Here is a 20347-nt window from a genome sequence, read left to right as displayed (position 1 = left end):
AAACAGCATCCAAAAGTACCCAAAAAACAAAGACTAAATCTTTTCTTCTTTAATGTTTTGTTCTTTTTCCTTATGAGTTTAGTGTATGGTATTGAATTACAAAGCAGTACAGTGATAACAACAAGATACAAACAACTTGGAGAACTGAAAGCTTTCTTTGACAAAATTGACTTGCCAATCTTATTATAAGAAGTAAAACACTAAACTCAGAAACTGCAATTTAATTAATATGATTCCTTACTCTAAATATTGAAGAGAAGTTGCTTAAAATATTTAGAAATCCCACCAAGTTGTGTATCATCAATTAACAGTGATAAACGAACGAAAACTTGATCAATTTTCTTAATACAAATAGTGACTTTTTTTTTTTTGGTTTCCCACCCGGTGTCTGGTACCTGCATTGGAGCCCGACTATATCCGGATTTGCGCCGCGTAGGGCCCCATTCGGAGGGAAGCGCTCCCTACCAAGGATTTTTCCATACTCAGGACTCGAACCCGAGACCTCTGCTTAAGGGAGGAGCAGTCTCATCCACTGCACCACATCCTTTGGTGGTACAAATAGTGACTCAATTACAAATCTTAGACCATAATAAGGCAATCGGAAAATGACACTATATAGCTGCTCTTAAAACAATATCGAAAAAATATTTTTTTTATATATATACATTTTATATGTTATATACAAAACTATACAAATTTTATATACTTTTCGGCTACCAAATGTAAATAGTTTCTAGTGCGGGCTAAAAGTGAAGATCGTTAAGCCTTTGATTCACTAAGTATAACTGCGAGGGAATTTTAATATGTACATTGCTACCTATATTTGAGTTTAGGGGATTCAAAATATTAAAAAGTAAATACATGAAGAAGCCAAAGGGATTGAAAAATCTACTATACATACATAAAAAAATAATTTTGACCTTATTATATATCCAGGTCATATTTTGGCGAAGAGATATTCCGATGAACCCCTTGCGTCCCCCTAGCTATGCCCCTAGTTCAGCGATATGTTGATGAGCTTCGTTTTGTCATTTCTTCTACAGAGTTGGTCTTTCTTTCCTCCTTTTACTGATAGGCTTTTGCAAACTCGAAGCTCTAAATAAATATGAGGCTCTCCATATAATAAAAAACTGAATCAATTATCCTCCTCTCTTTTGTTTTGGGTTGAGCAAGAATGGCATGTTTGGAGCATCTTGAACAAGGGAAAATACTTGTATAAGAACCAAGTACAGAAAACCAATCGATAAATTTATATATGATGGTATAGACAAGGGAATATCATTTCTATTCATTGATAAGGAAATAATTTCTCTACGACTACTTCAAAAGTTGGATACTTACCATCACATTCGCGAAGAAATGCAAGTTTGATCTTCTTGATATTTGCCAGGATATCTTTCATGTTCAACCTCTCATTAGGAGATTCCGCTGTACAATTCAATGCCAACTCCAATATAGCAGACACACAATGCAACTTTTTCTTAAAACCAATCTTTTCAGATTCCAATAAACTGACATCAATAATATCCTCTGGTGCTACAGGTAGTGAATTACATACCCAACTCCTCATGCTCAAGTTTTCTTGAAACATTTCGTTGTATGGATTTTTTCTTGTGAAAGTTTCCATAAGCATAATGCCATAGCTATATACATCACAGCTTGTAGAAACTAACCCTACTGATCCATACTCTAAACAAACATTAATAGAGTAATTAGTTTCTTGACAGGCCGAATAAACAAGCAAAAATCATATCCGATGGGATTATACTAAAAATACTTGAAACTACTTTGAGTAGATAAAGATTAAGCAAAATAAAGAAGGTTCAACAGGAATGAATCAAGGGTAAGGCAATTAAACTGAAACTATATACTATAACTGCAAGTTTCTTTTCCTTTATAATCGTTACATATGCATGAATATAGGTTTGATATTGCTGTATTTTGATGTTTTCAATACCATTTTCTATGCAAAATCTGCAATAGATTAAATTAGAACCAGATAAAAATTATTAAAGCACTTCATATTTGATAAAAGGACAAAAAGAAAGCTACCTGGTGCAATGTAACCCATTGTAGCAAGTGTTTTAGTATGAACAATAGATTCCCCTTCTCCCAATAACTTTGCCATGCCAAAGTCACTCACATGTCCAACCAACTTTTCGTCTAGCAAGACATTACTAGGCTTCAAGTCACAATGTACAATAACTGTTGAGCAACCATGGTGGAGATATTCCAGAGCAGATGCCACATCAATCATTACGTCTAATCTTTGGATTATGTCCAGGAAGTAATCATCAGAATGTAACCATTTCTCCAAGCTGCCATTAGGCATGTACTCTAGTAGTAATGCTTTAAAATCCATGTTGGAACAACTGCTGATAACTTTGGTGAGATTTCTATGGCGAAGGTTGCGCAAAACTTCACATTCAAGATCAAAACTCTTGAATGCAACTTCAGATTGTAAGGTAAACACTTTGATGGCCAAAACCATCCCATTTGAAAACATGCCCTTGTAAACAGAGCCAAAACCTCCACGGCCTAGCAAGTTGCATTGGTCGAACCCTTGAGTTGCCCTTTCAATTTCAATATATGAAATCCTGGTTGGTGTTGTTGTTGCAGGTAAAGATTCGACTTGAGTTGGAATATTTCTATTCCCACGTCTCTTTAACATGAAAAGAATAATTGAACCTAATCCCATCAATAAAACTGCCAGTGGGATAAGTACAATCAGAAGAACTTTGTTTCTCCGCGATTGATGAACGGACCTATTCTTACAAGGTAAGAAAAGGAAACCACCACATAACTCTTCATTTCCCATAAAAGATTGAGAGGTGAAATTGACAAATGGTCCTTTACTTGGGATTTCACCTTCTAATCTATTGAATGATACATTGAAATGCTTTACATATTGAAGTGCCTCTAATGATTTTGGAATCATACCTGAAAGATAGTTATTGGATAGATTCACCGACTCCAAACTTAACATTTTTCCAAGTGACTCAGGAATAGATCCTTGTAACTCGTTATAAGCCACAGAAAGATAAAGTAGTTTCTGCAAGTCCCCCACTGTGCTCGGAACACTTCCTGAAATGTGATTCCTTGACAAATCTAAGAATGTTATGGCATTCAAATTTCCAAAATCTGGAGGTAAAGAACCAACCAAAGAATTATTCGACAAGTCAAGCTCCACAAGATCTTTGAGGCTCCATAAACTCATAGGTATCTTAGTGAGCCTATTTGAATTTAGATAAATATTTCTCAAAGAGGTAACGTTACCAATGCAATACGGTATCGGACCCGAAATTTGATTATATGACAAAGATACCATGCCCAACACCGGCAAATTGCAGAGGCATTCCGGCAAGGGTCCAATTAATCTATTCTGGTGAAGATATAACCTTTGAAGATTGTGTAGATCACAGAATGTGCTAGGCACTGATCCAGTCAAATCATTGTCTAATAGGTACAAATCAGTTAAGTTACTTAAATTCCCAATTCCTAATGGTATCTGGCCACTAATTTCAGAATGACGTAAATCAAACAGTTCAAGAGAAGTGGAGAGATTGCCAATGGAATCTGAAAGAACACCATTAAGAGGATTATCCGACAAATCTATCTCTCTCAAAGATCTGCAGTTTGCCAAGGAAGCAAAGATACTTAGTTGTGGAAATGTTAAGTTATTACGGAACAAGCGCAAACGTTCAAGCTGTCTCAAATCCCCTAACGAGTTAGGAATTGCGCCGCTGAATCTGTTATCATCAAGTATTAATTCCTTTAGATTTGAAGAATTGAACACTGAGTTGGGTATAACTCCACCAATGTTGTTTTCACCAAGATGCAAATACTGTAGAGTTGTTGGCCAGTAGCCTAAAGCAGATGGAAGACTACCCGAAAAGTTATTGTAAGAAAGTGCCATCCCTCTTAGCGTAGAAATATTGAAGAGCTCTTCCGGTAAGGAACCACTTAATTTATTGAATTGCAAGTAAAGTAACTCCAATTTTTGAAGATTCCCAATCTCTCTAGGTATAACACCTGCTACATTATACATAGAAAAAGGATCCAAGTTAATGCTATTTTTTCTAATTTTGTTCTAACTTCCATGAAACAATTCAGAAAGAGTATATCTGGATTAAGGCTATCTAATTACGCAAGTTATCAACGGTTCATCAATATGTGGATAATGATATATATACATTTATAGGTTGAATATAACAACTACTATGGACTTCATATATCAATAATCAACAACTTCCATATGCAAGACTAGACTGGATTACCAAACAAGAATGATTTGCTTGAAAATTACCAGATAAATTGTTGGTGTTGAAATTAAGCAACCATAGTGATGACATGTTGAATATGGTGCGCGGTATTGAACCCACTAAGTGGTTGTTCTCAAGTTGCAATTTCTGCAATTTTCGTAAATTTCCAATTGTATCTGGAATTATGCCTGCAAATTAATTTGTGAATTAGAGAACACTGCACACCTTTATGGCAGCAGACCTTTTATTTACTTATGCTATTGGGCATTGGCCAAAGCATGCTTAAGGAAAAATGATAATTTACCTTCTAAGTTATTTCCCCCAAGGCTTAATAACTCAAGCATTTCCAACTTTCCAAGTTCCGGTGGAATGGTCCCGCTGAGCTTATTATAGGACAAAGCCAAGTCATACAGTTCTGAGCAATTCGATAAACCTTCTGGAATGTGACCACTCAATTGGTTGGAAATTATTGAAATGCTTTTGATTCTTTGAAGACGGCTGCAGATATCTACAGGAAGACTTCCTGATAATTGATTATATGTGAGAGCTAAAGTCTCCAAAGAAGAGATGTTCAAAATGGAGAAGGGGATAGAGCCAGTAAGTTGGTTACTGACTAAAACCAACTCTTTTAGATTTTGAAGGTTGCCGATCTCTTTGGGAATATTGCCTTGAAGACGATTGTATCCAGCACTCAGAGTCTCTAACTTGGATAGGTTAGAAATAGAAGGAGGTATATAAGTGAAAGCGTTGTCATCAAGAATTAACATCTTAAGCTTAGAAAATAAACCAAACCATATTGGAATTTCTCCGCTAAAATTATTGTATCCGAGATCAATTTCCCTCAATCGACGTACACGAGACAAATCTTGAGGAAAGTCTCCGTCGAAATTATTTTTGCTCACATCGAGAGAAACGAGAAAGGAGAGGTTTCCCAACTGTGGTGGAATGGTTCCATGAATGTTCATGTTGGATATATTTAGTGCAGTCACCCTATGGTGGTGAGAGCCACAACTGATTCCAATCCAATTACAAACTGAAGCTTGAGAAGACCAATTTTGAGTTAAGGGATGAGAAGAGTTTAGAGCAAAGCTTGATTTCAAGGCAAGAAGAGCTGATTGATCTGTGGTTATGTTTGTGGCCATGCATGCCACTAAGAAATAGAGTTCGAAGACTACTGAAAGAACAAAAGAGTAGGATTTCTCCATGAATACAGCTAATTTGTAGTGTTAGAACTACAGCTAAACTAAGGAATAAAGTGTTCAGCTATAAGTAGGGACAAGAAGTTGCTAATGAAATGTGGGAGGCAGGTGGGGAAAAGCAGTGCGAGGATAAAAACATAAACTTGACTTCACTGAGTCTATTTTACACAAATTGAAACATAAATGAATCCATCATTAGTTGTTTTATAAACATAACAGAGCTGTCAAACCACAAGGACAATCTCTCACAATAATCCAAAAATAAATTTTTCCAAATACCACATTCAAACACTCACAAAGGACAAAAAGATAAAACAAATTCAAGCTGCTTTCTAGTACAAACACTTTGCAATGTTTCTTGGCCGGCTGTTGAAATTGATATCAACATGATTGCAATCTTTAATATTAAACTAGACATTCTTTAATTAATTTCAACTTTAGAACTCATTTTACGCGTTGAATTTATTGCCTGTGCAACCCTTCTTCCTCTTCTGCTATGCCCTATAACCTTTTCTGCTCAATTTTATATCTATGTATACAACAAGCAAGCTTTCTATAGTTTCCTGTTTTCTTTTTAATTGTTGAATATCTTATTATATTTTATATTGGTAAAGTGTGGTCTAATTTGAATACACCTTGAACAATGCACCAGATTCTGTTCAATCCACAAAGACAACATGTTGGTAAAGTAGTTTTATCCAACAAAGTTGTAGCAGATAACTTGTAAATTTTTATATTATTACTCCCTATCTCATCTAGTTAACTGAGAAACAGGGGTTTGGTATTTAGCAGAGTCCTACTAGGAAAGCAGATTTTCTTTTAAACTGCCTTCTTCATAACAGAAGCCAGTTAAGAAGAAAGAGTTAAGTAAATTAAATTTGGTTCACTATAAACTGCACAAAGGATGCGCAACCACAAACAGTTATATCATAGAAAGAGATACTTCTGATGAGCAAGAAGATCCTGGTTGTAACAATTTATGTGCAGATAAGAACAACCACCCAATAAAATCTAACAAGTGGGGTCTGGGGAGGGTAGAGTGTATGCAGACCTTACCCCTACCCCGGAGGAGTAGAGAGGCTGTTTTCGGGAGACCCTCGGCTCAAAAAGATGAACAGAGACAATAGATCCGTACCAGCAACAGCAACCAAGGAGATAATATCTGTACCAACGTTTATGAGCAGATAAATGCTCTCTATATTCCAGGAAATATGATAAAATGGAACCAGACAACAATATCCAAAAGTACCACTGAGATTGAAAAGGACAGGGAACTATATCATCCTTTCAATATTAATCAAGTCCTTAAGAAATAGCATTTGTGATGACCCAAAAGGTCATCACTTGTTTTACAAGTCGATTCTGTGATTCGAGGCCTTAAAACCTCCTTTTTGTCTCACCTTGATTTGCGTGCGGGCGTGTATCCAAAAAGCCATTATGTGAAAATCTGTGAAAAATGGTGAATTTTACTTTTAAATGAATTTAGGTTGACTTCGGTCAACATTTTGGGTAAACGGACCCGGACTCGTGATTTGACAGTCCCGGAGGATCCGTAGGAAAATATGGGACTTGGGCGTATGTCCGAAATAAATTCTAAGGTCCCAAGCCCGAGGAATGAATTTTTAACGAAAATTATTTTCTGAAATATATATGAGTTTTTGGAAATGAAATATGTTTGAATTTGATGGTATCTGGCCCGTATTTTGGCTCCGGAGCCCGGTACAGGTCTTATATGTGATTTAAGTTGAGCCTGTAAAATTTGGTAAGAAACGGAGGTCATATGACGTGATTCAGAACCTTAGTTGTTAAATTTGAAACTTCGAAAGTTCTTGAGATTTTTTTTGATTTTGATGCTAAATTTCTAGTTATTGATGTTATTTTGATGCTTTGATCGCACGAGCAAGTCTGTATGATGTCTTTGGACTTGCGTGCATGTTTGGTTTAGAGCCCCGAGGGCTCGGGTGAGTTTTGGATAGGTCACGGAGTGAAATTTGGACTTAGGAAATTGCTGGTATGTTGTAGGCCTACAGGCTTCGCAAATGCCTGGCTCGCAAATGCGAGCCCGCAAATGCGAACCTTTATCGCAAATGCAAAGAAGGCCTGGGCTGCCTTGGTCGCAAATGCGACGTGTTTATCGCAAATGCGAAGGTCCCTCGCAAATGCGAAGGTCCCTCGCAAATGCGAATAGGACCGGATTTCTTCAGTGTCGCAAATGCGACAATATTTTCACATTTGCGAAGTTAACAGGTTCTGAATTGCGAACCCTGGTCGCAATTGCGACATCTGCAACCTGCAAAATCATGACTTAGACGCATTTCAGCCATTTTTCAACCCTTTTCAAAACCTAAACACCTTTGTGTGATTTTTCAAAGACAAGTACTCTTTCAAATCGATTGTAAGTCATTTCTAACTCGTTTTCATTAATCTTTAACATCTTTTCACATGATTTCAACTCAAAATCAAGGGTTTTCACGGGGGAAATTGGGTGTTTTGGGTAGAACTTAGGTTTTCCAAATTTTGGGGATTTGGACCTCGATTTGAGGTCCGATTTCAAAACAAATTATATATTTGGGTTCGTGGGTGAATGGGTAATCGGGTTTTGGTTCGAACCTCGGGTTTTGACCATGTGGGCCCGGAGTCGATTTTTGACTTTTTGGGAAAAACTTTAGAAAACCTATTTTCATGCATTAGAATTGATTCATTTAGTATTTATTGATATAGTTAAGTAACTTGTGGCTAGATACAAGCGAATTGGTGGTGGAATCAAGAGGTAAAGCGATAGTTGAGGCTTGAATGGTGTTCGTGGCATCGAGGTAAGTGTTTGGTCTAACCTTAGCTTAAGGGATTAGGAGTTGTGTCTTATTTGCTATGTGTTAATTGTTGAGTACGACGTATAGGCATGGTGACGAGTATCTATACGTTGGGTTCAAGCATGCCCGTGAGTCTTATACTATGATTAATGTGACTCCGTTTTGTATAGTTCATGCCTTATGTGATGATTTCATTTGTTGAACAAGGCTTGTGGAAGTAGTATTGGTAATTGAACATTGAAGAGCGTTGGCGCAAGTTGTAAAATAATTTGTGGAAGTATTATTGGCAGTTGAACATTTTAGAGCATTGACTCAAGTTGTGAATTGAGTTGTGAAGTAAATGTGAAAAGAGAAGAGGATTATGATATTGTCTCCCTTGCCGGGATGTGGTTGTTTCTAATGTTATCTCCCTTGCCAGGATGTTATTGCTTTTGATATTGTTTCCCTTGCCGGGATATTATTATTATACTATTGTTCCCTTGCCGGGATTTTATTGTGATTTTATTTATACCCTTGCCCTTATTGCTTTGTGATTGTTGTTTGGGTAAGGAAGAGTGTTAAAGCACGAAGGGTGATATCGTGCATGATTTTGTGAGAGAATGTTAAAGCACGAAGGGTGATACCGTGTCGTACGATGTACCATTCCGTGCCTTTATATGAGTAATAATGCACGAAGGATCATTCCGTGCCATGATTATGTGAGGTAAAAGCACGAAGGGTGATGTCGTGCCGATTATATTAATTTTTATGGTGAGGACGAGAGTAAAAGCACGAAGGGTGATGCCGTGCACTTGTCCTTGATTTTCCTGATTCTTGTTGATAATTGAGTTATGATGTTCTTTACGTTTACTTACTGATTTTCTGTTGTTACTTGATTTTATTGTGATGTTATTGATTTCCTTGCCCAAATTGCTTTGTGATTGTTGCTTGGGTGAGGAAAAGTGTAAAGCACAAAGGGTGATGTCGTGCATGATATTTGTGAGAGAGTGTTAAAGCACGAAGGGTGATGTCGTGCACGTTATTTGTGAGAGAGTGTTAAAGCACGAAGGGTGATGCCGTGCACTTGTCCATGATTTCCTGATTTTATTGATAACTGAGTTATGGTTTCTCTACATTTAACTGTTGATTTTCTGTTGATACTTGTTGTACCTCGCAGCATGATTCCCCCTTCCTATCTTTAATTGTGAAGTTCCGCCTTTATTTTCCGATGTATATGATTTAACTGCACAGGTTTATTTGATAGTCTGGTCCTAGCCTCGTCACTACTTCGCCGAGGTTAGGCTAGGCACTTACCAGCATATGGGGTCGGTTGTGCTGATACTACACTCTGCACGGTGTGCAGATCCCGGTACTAGAACATACGGACCTTAGCTTTGGGTTGCTGCCTTCAGTCCATTCGGAGATCCGAGCTAGTCCTGCAGGCGTCCGCAGGCATTGGCGTCTCCTTCTATCTTTTCATCCTGTTTCATTTATGTATTTCCGAGATAGTATTGTACTTATTTTTCGGACCCTTATTTGTAGTATTCTTAGACCGTCTGTGAAATTGTGACACAAGTTCTGGGTAGTTTATGTATGGATTGGTATTGGCATCTTTATTAAAATATTACAATTCAGTCTTCCGCTTATTAAATTCCGCTATTTATCTAATGTTGGTTATTAATTGTTAAAGGATTAAAATGGGAAAACGTAAATAATTCAAATCGTCGGCTTGCCTAGCTCTCACTAGTAGGTGCTATCACGACTCCCGAGGGTGGGAAATCCGGGTCGTGACAGCATCATTCATTTACAGGCCTTGCTCATGATTAGATTCTCTAAACAGCTCCTACAAAGGTGGCGGGCAAAGGAGTTACGGCTATGGTATTTAACAGAGCCTTTTTTTCTTTATTCTTTTGACGGAAAGATCGGAGCGACAAAGGGTTGAATCTCAGTGGAGCTAACAGAGCCCAATTGGGAAAGTAGGAAGGTAATATTTCACAAATATGGTTTTTGTATAGAGGATGGAGGACCAATCTGACTACTTAGGTATACATAGTTACTCTATTGATGATAGTGAAATTATGAGAAGAAATTTCAAATATAAGGTTTGAAGTAGGTAATTGTTAGGTGTTTGTCCAGATTTTCTTACCATAATTGGTTTTCCTATCTCATGAAGGAAAGGACAACATATTTACCATAATTGGGTTTTTCTTTTCCTAAAAGGAAAATATAATTCTTACATATTTGGCTAGTCCTTTTTTTTATAGGAAAAGGTTTGGAGTTCCATAAATTGAAGATCTGTCCTTTTCAATCAGTAGCATCCACAATCTAGCCATATGGGGTTTGAGAGTCGTGTTTAGGAGAACTTTACGCGACAAGTGTTAGTGTATCAACTTGTGTTTGCCTCTTCGTGAGATTGTTCTCTCAATATTTTGTACTCTCTTTTTATATAGTGGATTGCTCATCTCGCGGTGGACGTAGGTCAATTGACCGAACCACGTTAAATGTTTGTGTCACATTTGGTAGATTTCTCTTTTGTTGTATGAATTATCGCGATTCAAGGTTTGCTTAGCTAGTTTCCGCATGACACTTGATTTTTTCGGTCCTAACAGTAATGGGACTGTAGTTTCTGGACTCAACCTGACATTGCCTTTCTGGTGAGTGAAAGTCAGATTTCAATGGGACACACTGCTCCAAAAAAAACCTTAAAAACAAGCTTACAAGATCAGAAAATTTTGATAGGTTGATATAAAAAATAATATGCGAAGTAGAATATTTTGACAATTCCACATGAAAACTGAAAAGAGAAATTTGGCATAAGAAACAGGGGCGGACCAAGACTTTACACCAAGGAAGCTCGAAAAAAAAATACAATGAAGTGGTGCTATTGGAGTTCCAACTTCCAACATAGGACCTCATACAAATCTTGAACCTCTTTGACTATTACCTTTGACACATTCTTTATTTTCAAGAGGACTCAAGCGAATATATAGTGTCTTGTGTGTATATCGATAATCTTTTGATTTTAAAATGTAATTTACCATCACTGACGTGTAATGTTTCAAAGTCTACACTAATAAAGAGATAAATCCTATTTTAATATTGAACGAGACATTAATCCAAAGTCTATATGTATTGAATGAGAAGTAGCAGAAAGAAAACCCATGCTAAGATGCAAGCTAAAATAACCAAAACAGAGAGAACTCTCAGCCAGAAGATTCGCATATAACAGCTTCGGAGCAAATAATTGCTGCCTGAATTACAAGAAACATGATTAATTTAAACCAAGCAGAAGTTCCTAAAAGTAGCATCAGGATAACAAAAAGAAAAGGATATCGACACACCAAACAGGTATGCAGAAAACATAAGATCTCACCATATAGGAGGTAGCCTCATTTATCACTTCATCAACTTGTCGATCAGCTAAAGAGATCTGTAAAGTTTGGGGCTGTCCGGAAGAGCATGACACTTCCCTGTGTTGGAAGCTTTGAGCTGCAGAAGAGCATGATGTTTCCAATTGTTGATCAGGAATTTTTTGGGAAGTTTCAGCTTCAAATGAAACCATATCATCTCTGCTTCCTGGCATTGGTCATCATTAGATTCTCTCAACAGGTCAGAACTCGGAGACTTCACACCACGTTGGACCGCAATGGTTGATTGATCTATCTGTTGAATTTTATTCTCATACACCAGAAGAAGTCCCCATTTTGTTGCAATGCCTGGGTCTATAGATGCCTCAAATAAGCAATAGTCATTTGGCTTCTTCCCCTTTTCACTATCAGAAGTATGCCATAGTGCTACAAAAGTTATGTAGCTAAAGCAAATGGTGTATTTACTACTATGAGAGAAAAATGTTTGGCAAGCAACAATCAAACATTTTTTCTGGAATACAACTTGTTCTTGCCTGCCATATCTTTGCACTAACTAGGCTGTAACCTTAGTACAACCGAACCAGTGACTTCCTCTTCGTGATTTAGTATCCAAAGGTTTCTGGTTCTGAGCAGTATCTAATGGGACACGAAAGCATATAACAAATCCTTTGAATTTACTCTCATACCAACATGGATCAAGTGGAATGGAGAATCTTTTTGTATGTTCTTTTCGATAATAATTGAACCCCCTCCATCTTATATCTCCAGGGGAAAAAATGCTAAATGGTAGCCTTTTCTCACACTACATGAAAGATAATCGTATCAGCTCCAATCTCCATTTCCTTAACCATAGTTGGATAAGCAGAAAAATGACGAGAGAGAAAGAGAGAGCGATACCTAGATGCCATACTAATTAAGCGGAGGACAAATTGCAAGATATCAATCAGTTCACCTCTATTCTCAATATGCTGAGTGAATGACACTGAATACAGCTCTGAATGGTGGGGAAATCAGGGATGCTTTTCAAGACTAGAGGATCATATGCATATAACTCCTTTATGCATGCTGGAAGTTTGGGCAATACAAGCTTCTCACAAATTGTTATATCTAGATAATGAAAGCTCTGATTGTTGCTTTCATTGAAACTTATGAAATCAGTTTTAGTCAAATCCAAGTGAGCCAAAGAAGATAAGCATCCAAGATCCTGAAAATGTTTTCACTACATAGTGTGTGCTTATTAAGCTTTAACACCCTAAACGACCATGGTAAAAGAAAATTTGCATCTTCTCTGTATCCAAACCAGTGAGGGAATGATAAAAAGCTTAGTTCACCAAGGCCTGCAAATGAAGGGGGTATTCTGGAAATTGCAGTACCAGATACTACTAGCTTCTCTAACAGTTTCAAGTCACCATCTTTTCTGGCAAATCTGCAAGTCTTTTGCAGTGTAGATCACAAGAACCCTTAGATTCTTCAGAGAAGAAAAGCTGTTTGGAATGCTTAACAGATCTTTACAATGACTTAACCGTACTGTTTGAGGGAAACAAGATTTCCAATTGACACTGGAAGCTCTACAATCGGAGTATATTCTATAACAAGTTCCAATAAAATGGTGCATCCCGTCGGTTGCTGGCAACGATATTTTTTTTGGAAGGCATGAAAATTTGACAGTCTCAAGGGATTCCATCGGGTTACAACTTAGGAAGCATCTCAAGGCTCTGACAATCAGCTAGCTCTAATGTCAATAAACGGTGCAACCCCTTGGTTTCTGGTAATTCCCTCAACTTTGGAAGACAAGAAAGTTTGAGACTCGTAAGGGATCCCATCTGAACATAACTTGGAAGCTTCTCAAGGCTCTGACAACCGATTAGCTCCAGTGAAGTGAGCTTCATGAGAACTCCGAATGTGGACTGACTTCTCTCAAACTCTTACATCCCTCTAGCTTTACTCTCTCAAAATTTGGCATCATTTCAAAGCTTGGAATTTCTTCCAATTGCTCACAATAGCTGAGGGACAAAGTTTTTAGTTTGTTCAAACCGTATTTAGAATGGAAAGAAACTATAATTATGTGATAACATTCCGCAGGTGGATTGATTTAGCTTAAAAGAACATGGAATAAGAATGCCAAAGGGAAGGGATGGTAACAATCATACATTCGAAATTAACCAGAGTTTCTGAAGTGTAGTACTTTCAAGTGTATCCAGGCGAAGAAGATTTGATGGTTCAAAACTCTGTGGCTATGAATTTAGAGGGCAACTGTCCCAATCAAGCCACCTTAAGCTGCTAGGAAGATGAGTAATCGGGTCAATAGAGCAGAAATTTGTTGCTCTAACTACAAGTACCCTTAATCTTTTCATTCTCCTAAATGCTTCACTAATGTTGTAATATGAAATAACCTGTTTTGGTATGTAATTCCTTGGTATCCATAGTCCCTCCACAGCTTCTGCTTCCTAAAAGGAAACAAAAGAAAACCTTTATTAAAACATTATTGTGTGAAAATCATTTCCATAGCTGAAAATTCGATTAATACTTAAAAGTAGATATTGCCATGAGCTTGCAAGGGGATGTCTCCTAATTTTACATATTATTCATTAGTAGTTCAATCCGAGAAAAAGATATCAAAAGACGAGACCACACAAATACAATAATATGGAAAAGGAAACAACCGACAACAAACGAATGTGATTTCTAGTAGAAGAAAATACTTGGATCTCTATGTGTGTGTGTGCACATAAGTATATCAAAATGATTTAGTTAAAGATCACGAGGAAACAACATTTGAAATACAAGACTATTGTACCCATTATACATTTGTGAATAAGAAAATCAATCTCATTCATTCAACTAACAAAAAAATGATATAAAGTACTAAAAGTGATACGATTGACACGAATGAGAAAACAAAATACAACTGTATTCTATGTGGCAAAATAATTGAAAAAAGAAAAGTAAAAGAACAAGAAATTCGTACACATAACCTAAAAGTGGATGATGACAATACAGTTCTTATGTATGAGATAATGACATATCTTACGAAATTTCCAGTAAACAGATCCTCGATGTCCTCAGGAAGCCATATTCTACTCCTTCTTGAGTCATGTTGACTGAATACACTTCATCCACTATATGGTTATCTAACCACTGTTTATCTCTTGTTGTAATCAAAATTCTACTACCACTACCAAACCAATCATGCCTTCCAACTAACATTTCTAATTGGCCTTTCTGATTTACATCATCAAGAATGATCAAAACCTTCATTGAGCGCAGCCGCTTCCTCATGATTTCCATGCCTTCATATACACTTGTTATAGTTAAGCTTACCTTTAGGAGAGAGGAGAACACCTTGCAAATATTGCAGTCCATATGTCCTTTGCATTTCTGCAACACTATCAAGAAAACTGTTAAGCAGTTAGTCAGGTATAGTGTCCCACATCAGGAAGTCGAAACCTATTATTATGTAATCATTGTATATAAATAGGGCGTTGTACAATACTTCAATTAATTAATAATGCTTTCTCCCGTGCTTTCTCATATGGTATCAGAGCATTACTAAGAAACTTATCGCTATGCATCATTTCAGCGACTTCCAGGAAGAAAGACCTCGTCGCCGTGCAATTTTTTGGCGACTTAGAAGGCTGTCTGCAAGCAAATTACTTTTCATTGGTGCTGTGCAAAAACCAACACCACCACAAGACTCCTCAGGCTCAGACAACCAAACACCTGTCAATCCCACCGGAAAACTCACATCCACGCGCCCTCACACGCCGAAAAAGAAGAAAAAAATCCTGCGAGATCTGATCCACGCGCCGGCGCATTAGCCCTATTCCGGCTAGAGTTTGGAAAAGTTTCTGTTGAACAGTCAGATCGCCTAGTAATTCCGAGCCTACCCATACCTTTTTCTTTTTATTCCGGTCACTTTGAGATTTTCCGGCAACTACACTGACTTTCCGGCAGCTACAATGATTTTTCCGGCGAAACTTCTTTTGGACAGATTACTCAGGAGGTTATTCCGAGTCTTTTCATTCAAGTTTAAATCAAATTCCGACCACTTTTATATTTTCCAGCGTGAGCAGTGATTTTTCCATAAAATTTCTGCTTTTCCCGGCGCAACGTTATAATGGCATTCGTATCAGAAGCCTTTAACTCATAGTCCGTTGGATCCAATTCATTGAATCCAATCCAGATGGTTTCTTTACCGGATTATATTGAGTTCCTTCAGTACAAAGCATGTAAACAGACATCTTCAAGGATAGCTTCCGTTGTTCAAACAGATAGTAGTGTGACTTGTGTCTCCCAATCTTCAACCTCTGAGTCTTGGGTCATTGATTCAGGTGCATCTGATCATACTTCTAGTAACAAATCTCTTTTCACTACTATTTCGTGATCTCAATCTCTCCAACAGTCACAATGGCCAATGGGTCTAAAAACTGCTCGTACCCTACTCATACAATCTCATGTTCCGTTGCGTTTTTGGAGGGATGAAGTTCTTACATCTTGCTATCTTATTAATCGTATGACATCTTCAGCTATCCAGAATCAAGTTCCATTCTCTGTCCTGTTTCCCCACTTACCTTTGTTCTCTCTTCCACCCCGTGTCTTTGGAAGCACGTGTTTTGTTCATAACCTTACTCCAGGACTCCTTGTGCTCTTAAGTATGTATTTCTGGGTTACTCGAGAACGCAAAAGGGGAATCAATGCTATTCTCCTGACCTCCAGCAATATCTTATGTCCGCTGATGTTACCTTCTTTGAAACCCAATCATATTTCACAGGTGCAAATAATCACTTAGATATTTCTGAGGTGCTACCAGTTTCTTCTTTTGGAGATTCAGTCACTATCTCCCATTCATCTTCCTCTACAACTCCAGCTCCACCACCTAGAGCTATAGCTCTAGTTGCAGCTCCACCACTTATAGCTCCAGTTCCACCACCTATAGCTCCAGTTCTACCACCTATAGCTCCAATTCCACCACCTAGTCCAGTTCAAGATGGAACTGGTGTGTGATAATCAAGTTGCTCTTATTGCGTCAAATCTGATGTTCCATGAGAGGACTAAACATATTGAGATCGACTGTCACTTTGTCAGAGAAAAGATACTCTCAGGAGATACTGTTACAAAGTTTGTGAAGTCGAATGATCAGCTAGCAGATATTTTCACTAAGTCGCTTACTGGTTCTCGTATTAGTTATATTTGTAACAAGCTCGGTACAGATGATTTATATGTACTGGCTTGAGGAGGAGTGTTAAGTAGTTAGTCATGTATAGTATCCCACATCGGGAAGCAAATACCTATTATTATGTAATCATTGTATATAAATAAGGCGTTGTACAACACTTTAATTAATTAATAATATTTTCTCCCGTGCTTTCTCACAAAAACAAACATCTTCAAATTGGCAAGAATATTTTCCAAACACAGCACTTGCGATTGTTGTCTTGCCAATGCCTCCCATCCCCCCTATTCCAATAAAACAAACATTAGGTGCTTCCATCCTTAGTAATGAACTTACTTCACGCACTCGAGATTCCATCCCCACTAAATCATTATCAATGCTTGAAATAACTTGACATAATTTACCCAGTATGTCTTCAACAACATGCTGAATGCAATTAGATTCATATTTGTACATGCAATGGCAAAAACAACTCGAAATGAGACTTCACATACAGCGTGCATGATTGATGCGTTTTAGTATTCCTAGTCCTTTCAAGACCATGAGAAAATCATTAGTGCAGAAATTATGTAATATGCTTAGTATTTCTAATCACTTTAGATACCATGAGAATCAGAAATAATGTGGAAAAAAGTGCTCAATCGCTTCTCATCTCTCTCTGTTCACATACTCTCTTTGGTTCCTCACCCTGTTAATGGTTGGTTATTATTTACCCCATTACCTATTTTTTCTTCCTTTAAAGATTTATCTTTTGGGAAATGACTATTGTTCAAAAATGAACCTTTCGGCCAACTTAACCTCAAAGGCTAGCTCATGAGGTAAGGATTGCCGAATATCATATGAGGAGACAACTCATATCCAAAACTAATGTGGAACTCACCCTTCACATGTCCAGAACTACATTTAGAGGATGGACAACACAATATACGGGCCCCAAATTTGGTAAACCCAGAATAGAGATGGGTTTGGCTCTGAAAAACATGTTAAAAAAAGGATCTTAGGCCTAACTTAACTGCAAAACTAGCTCACAAAGTAAGGATTGGCAAATCCATATAAGGAGACAATAACCCATACCCTCAACCACTGCAATACTCTAACACACAAAGCAGCATATTTTTATTTCCAGCCCTACCTTTTCTTTCTCTCTTTCAAATTGCATAAGGATAGTATAACTACTTTTAGCTTCTCTAAGCTGTTAAAACATATCTTGGAGGCTATTGTTTAGTCGATGACGAACTAAGCTCTTACCTTGCTTTCCCAAGAACTTACTAGTATTCCTGACTGAGAACATATCTTCAGTATACTGGATAAACTACTGAAATTTTTTTCTTGCATGTGATTTTCTTTTTTCATCACATATATTTTATGTGTCTAACAATATTGAATCCCCTGAATAGCCAAGAGTATAGGTGACCCCAACTATTGGGATTAAAGTATAGTTGTCCGACATAAATTTCAGTGTACTAAAAGGTTTCGGAGAATAAGCAAGAAAAGTAAAGAGAGCTTTGAACCCGTCGTAGCCATTTGGTAAGTCATATCCTGCTGTCTTGCCTTGCCTGCTTCACTAAATGCATCCCTCCAACATTGCACCTTCTCCAAATCAACTCTCAAATTTTCCTCATATCAAATGATTCAGCAAAACTTCCACTATGCTTACTTACATCCGACGGATCCATGTCATAGACAGTTTGTCCTAATTCTTTCTTGCATTTCATGATCTTTGCAAGTTCATCCAAGCACCAAGCGGAGGTTGCATAGTTCTTAGAAAATACAACAATAGCAAATCTTGATTGTTCAATAGCTTTCACAAGTTCAGGTGGAATTGACTTTCCTCTCTCCAACCTTATGTCATCTTTGAAAGTGTGAATCCCTCTGTGTTTTAGAGCATAGTAGAGATGACCCAGACAAGTTTTACGAGTATCTTCACCTCTAAAACTCAAGAAAACACCATTCTTCAAATTTTGATTGGATGAAGCCATTGTAGATGAATGTGAAAGATGTTTGCAGATGTAGGAAAATTGTGGTCAGTTGCTTCTTTACTACTGATATAAGCCTTTGGTTGACTTGTCACACGGTTTAAAAAGACCTGCTCACCATTCCAGTAATTCTTTAATTGGGGAAAGTTTGTCTGCTCCTTCCTTTATGTTTACTTTTAGTCGTTTGGTCAGTTCTTGGTAAATTCTATCAAAGTACCCTGATACCACATTGTTCACATCTGTCTATGACAATATTCATTTCAATCCATCACACAAACTTTTACACTCATTTTATGTAGTTTTGTTTGATTGGACACAGAATTTATAAAAGAAAAACTAAAGATCTTTAAATTTGTGGTCTAAAGCAAACCAAACTTATTTATGTGGCTATATATCATCTCGCCAAATAAATTAAGTTACTTTTAAACAGAGAAAATGTTAAACAGAATAAAAAAAATGTCACATAAATTGAATCAAAGTGAGTAATAAAGAACAGATTTTGCCTCTAAATTTGTTCTGAAACAAAACTTTAAGAGCGTGGTCTCGCTCCTATATCTTGTTCGAAGTGACCATAATATCAACCCAAAACACAATATAAAGATTTAAGTTATATACACGGTAATGATTTCAAATATACCAGATTACTTATTATTTATTCTAATTAATGTTATTAAATAGATTATATTCAATGACCTGATTGTGTAAATAGTCGGTGCATACAACCTAATTTCTTTTTTCACTTCTTCTCGACCATTAAAAGCTGAAGTTAGTGAAGCCCACCGGAGACTTGCCGGAATTTTGCCGGAGAAGTGACTGTAAGAGAGATTGAGCTGAAAGAGATTCGAGATATTTCTCGGCACGCCGCCGGAGAACAAATTTGCCGGTGATTTGTCCGTATAGCTGGTTGCCGGAACCATTAAAGATTTGTCAAGTTCGAGATTCCCGGCTGAACTTGGCCGGAAAATCCACATTGCTTTCAATCTCATTTCTTTCTTTAAGGTTTCACACTGTCAATTATCAAGTCCAATAAATAAACTCTGAATCGATAATTTAGGATTTGAAATTTGTGTTCAAGTTTCAATTTTAACTTTATTTGAACCGGCTAATAGCCCGTTTGGCGAAGGCTTTTTTGAATAGTACTTTTTTAAAAAGTATTTTTTGTGGGTATTACTTTATGTTTGGTTAATTAATTTAAAAAGTCCTTTTGAATAATAATTAATATTTGGCCAAACTTTTAAAAAATATTTCTATATGTATTTTTCTCAAAAGTGCTTTTCAGAAAAGTGTTTTTGGACAGAAGCTATTTTTTTCTGCTTCCGCTTCTATTCGAAAGCACTTTTTCCCCTTCTAAAAACTTCTAAAATTTTTGGCCAAAAGTGCTTTAGGTAAAAAAAAATACTTTTGTCTCCAAAAAAACTTGGCCAAACAGGCTATAAATTTTGGTTAATTTTTGATAATTTGGTACATTTGTTACATTATATTACAGCTTGTTTTGGATAGTTTTGGTTATTCTTTCATAAGGTATTCTATTGCATTGTAATACATTATACTGTATTTTTTTAATTTGAATAAATTGTGTC

The 20347-nt window shown here is 37.0% G+C and overlaps 2 protein-coding genes and 1 pseudogene across 4 annotated transcripts; all 3 read right to left on the bottom strand.

Annotated features, from left to right (window-relative positions):
• Nucleotides 1-754: 754 nt before the first annotated feature.
• LOC107780809 (uncharacterized) lies at nt 755-11848 on the bottom strand. 3 transcript variants are annotated; one of them, XM_016601437.2, is made up of 6 exons: nt 11624-11848; nt 4567-4966; nt 4307-4450; nt 2053-4035; nt 1342-1689; nt 755-1192 (listed from the first exon to the last, which is right to left on the bottom strand). In XM_016601437.2, exons 1-6 carry the CDS (start codon nt 11831-11833, stop codon nt 1140-1142), a joined length of 3138 nt encoding a protein of 1045 aa, XP_016456923.1. In that variant the 5' UTR covers nt 11834-11848; the 3' UTR covers nt 755-1139. The 3 variants fall into 3 exon arrangements, with proteins under 3 accessions (XP_016456923.1, XP_016456877.1, XP_016456885.1); XM_016601391.2 differs by having other exon boundaries at nt 4567-11848; XM_016601399.2 differs by having other exon boundaries at nt 2053-4032; nt 4567-11848.
• A 567-nt stretch (nt 11849-12415) lies between these two features.
• LOC142176267 (uncharacterized) lies at nt 12416-13710 on the bottom strand (annotated as a pseudogene).
• Nucleotides 13711-13852: 142 nt separating this feature from the next.
• LOC142176266 (disease resistance protein Roq1-like) lies at nt 13853-18770 on the bottom strand. Its single transcript, XM_075243397.1, has 6 exons — nt 18453-18770; nt 17128-17217; nt 16992-17075; nt 14824-14996; nt 14650-14719; nt 13853-14065 (listed from the first exon to the last, which is right to left on the bottom strand). The coding sequence occupies exons 1-6, from the start codon at nt 18768-18770 to the stop codon at nt 13853-13855; spliced, it is 948 nt and encodes a 315-aa protein (XP_075099498.1).
• Between the last annotated feature and the right edge of the window lie 1577 nt (nt 18771-20347).

This window comes from Nicotiana tabacum, chromosome 22 (assembly GCF_000715075.1).
Source record: "Nicotiana tabacum cultivar K326 chromosome 22, ASM71507v2, whole genome shotgun sequence".
In the NCBI taxonomy this organism is placed as follows: Eukaryota; Viridiplantae; Streptophyta; class Magnoliopsida; order Solanales; family Solanaceae; genus Nicotiana; species Nicotiana tabacum.
This window is presented reverse-complemented; position numbering and strand designations above follow the sequence as displayed.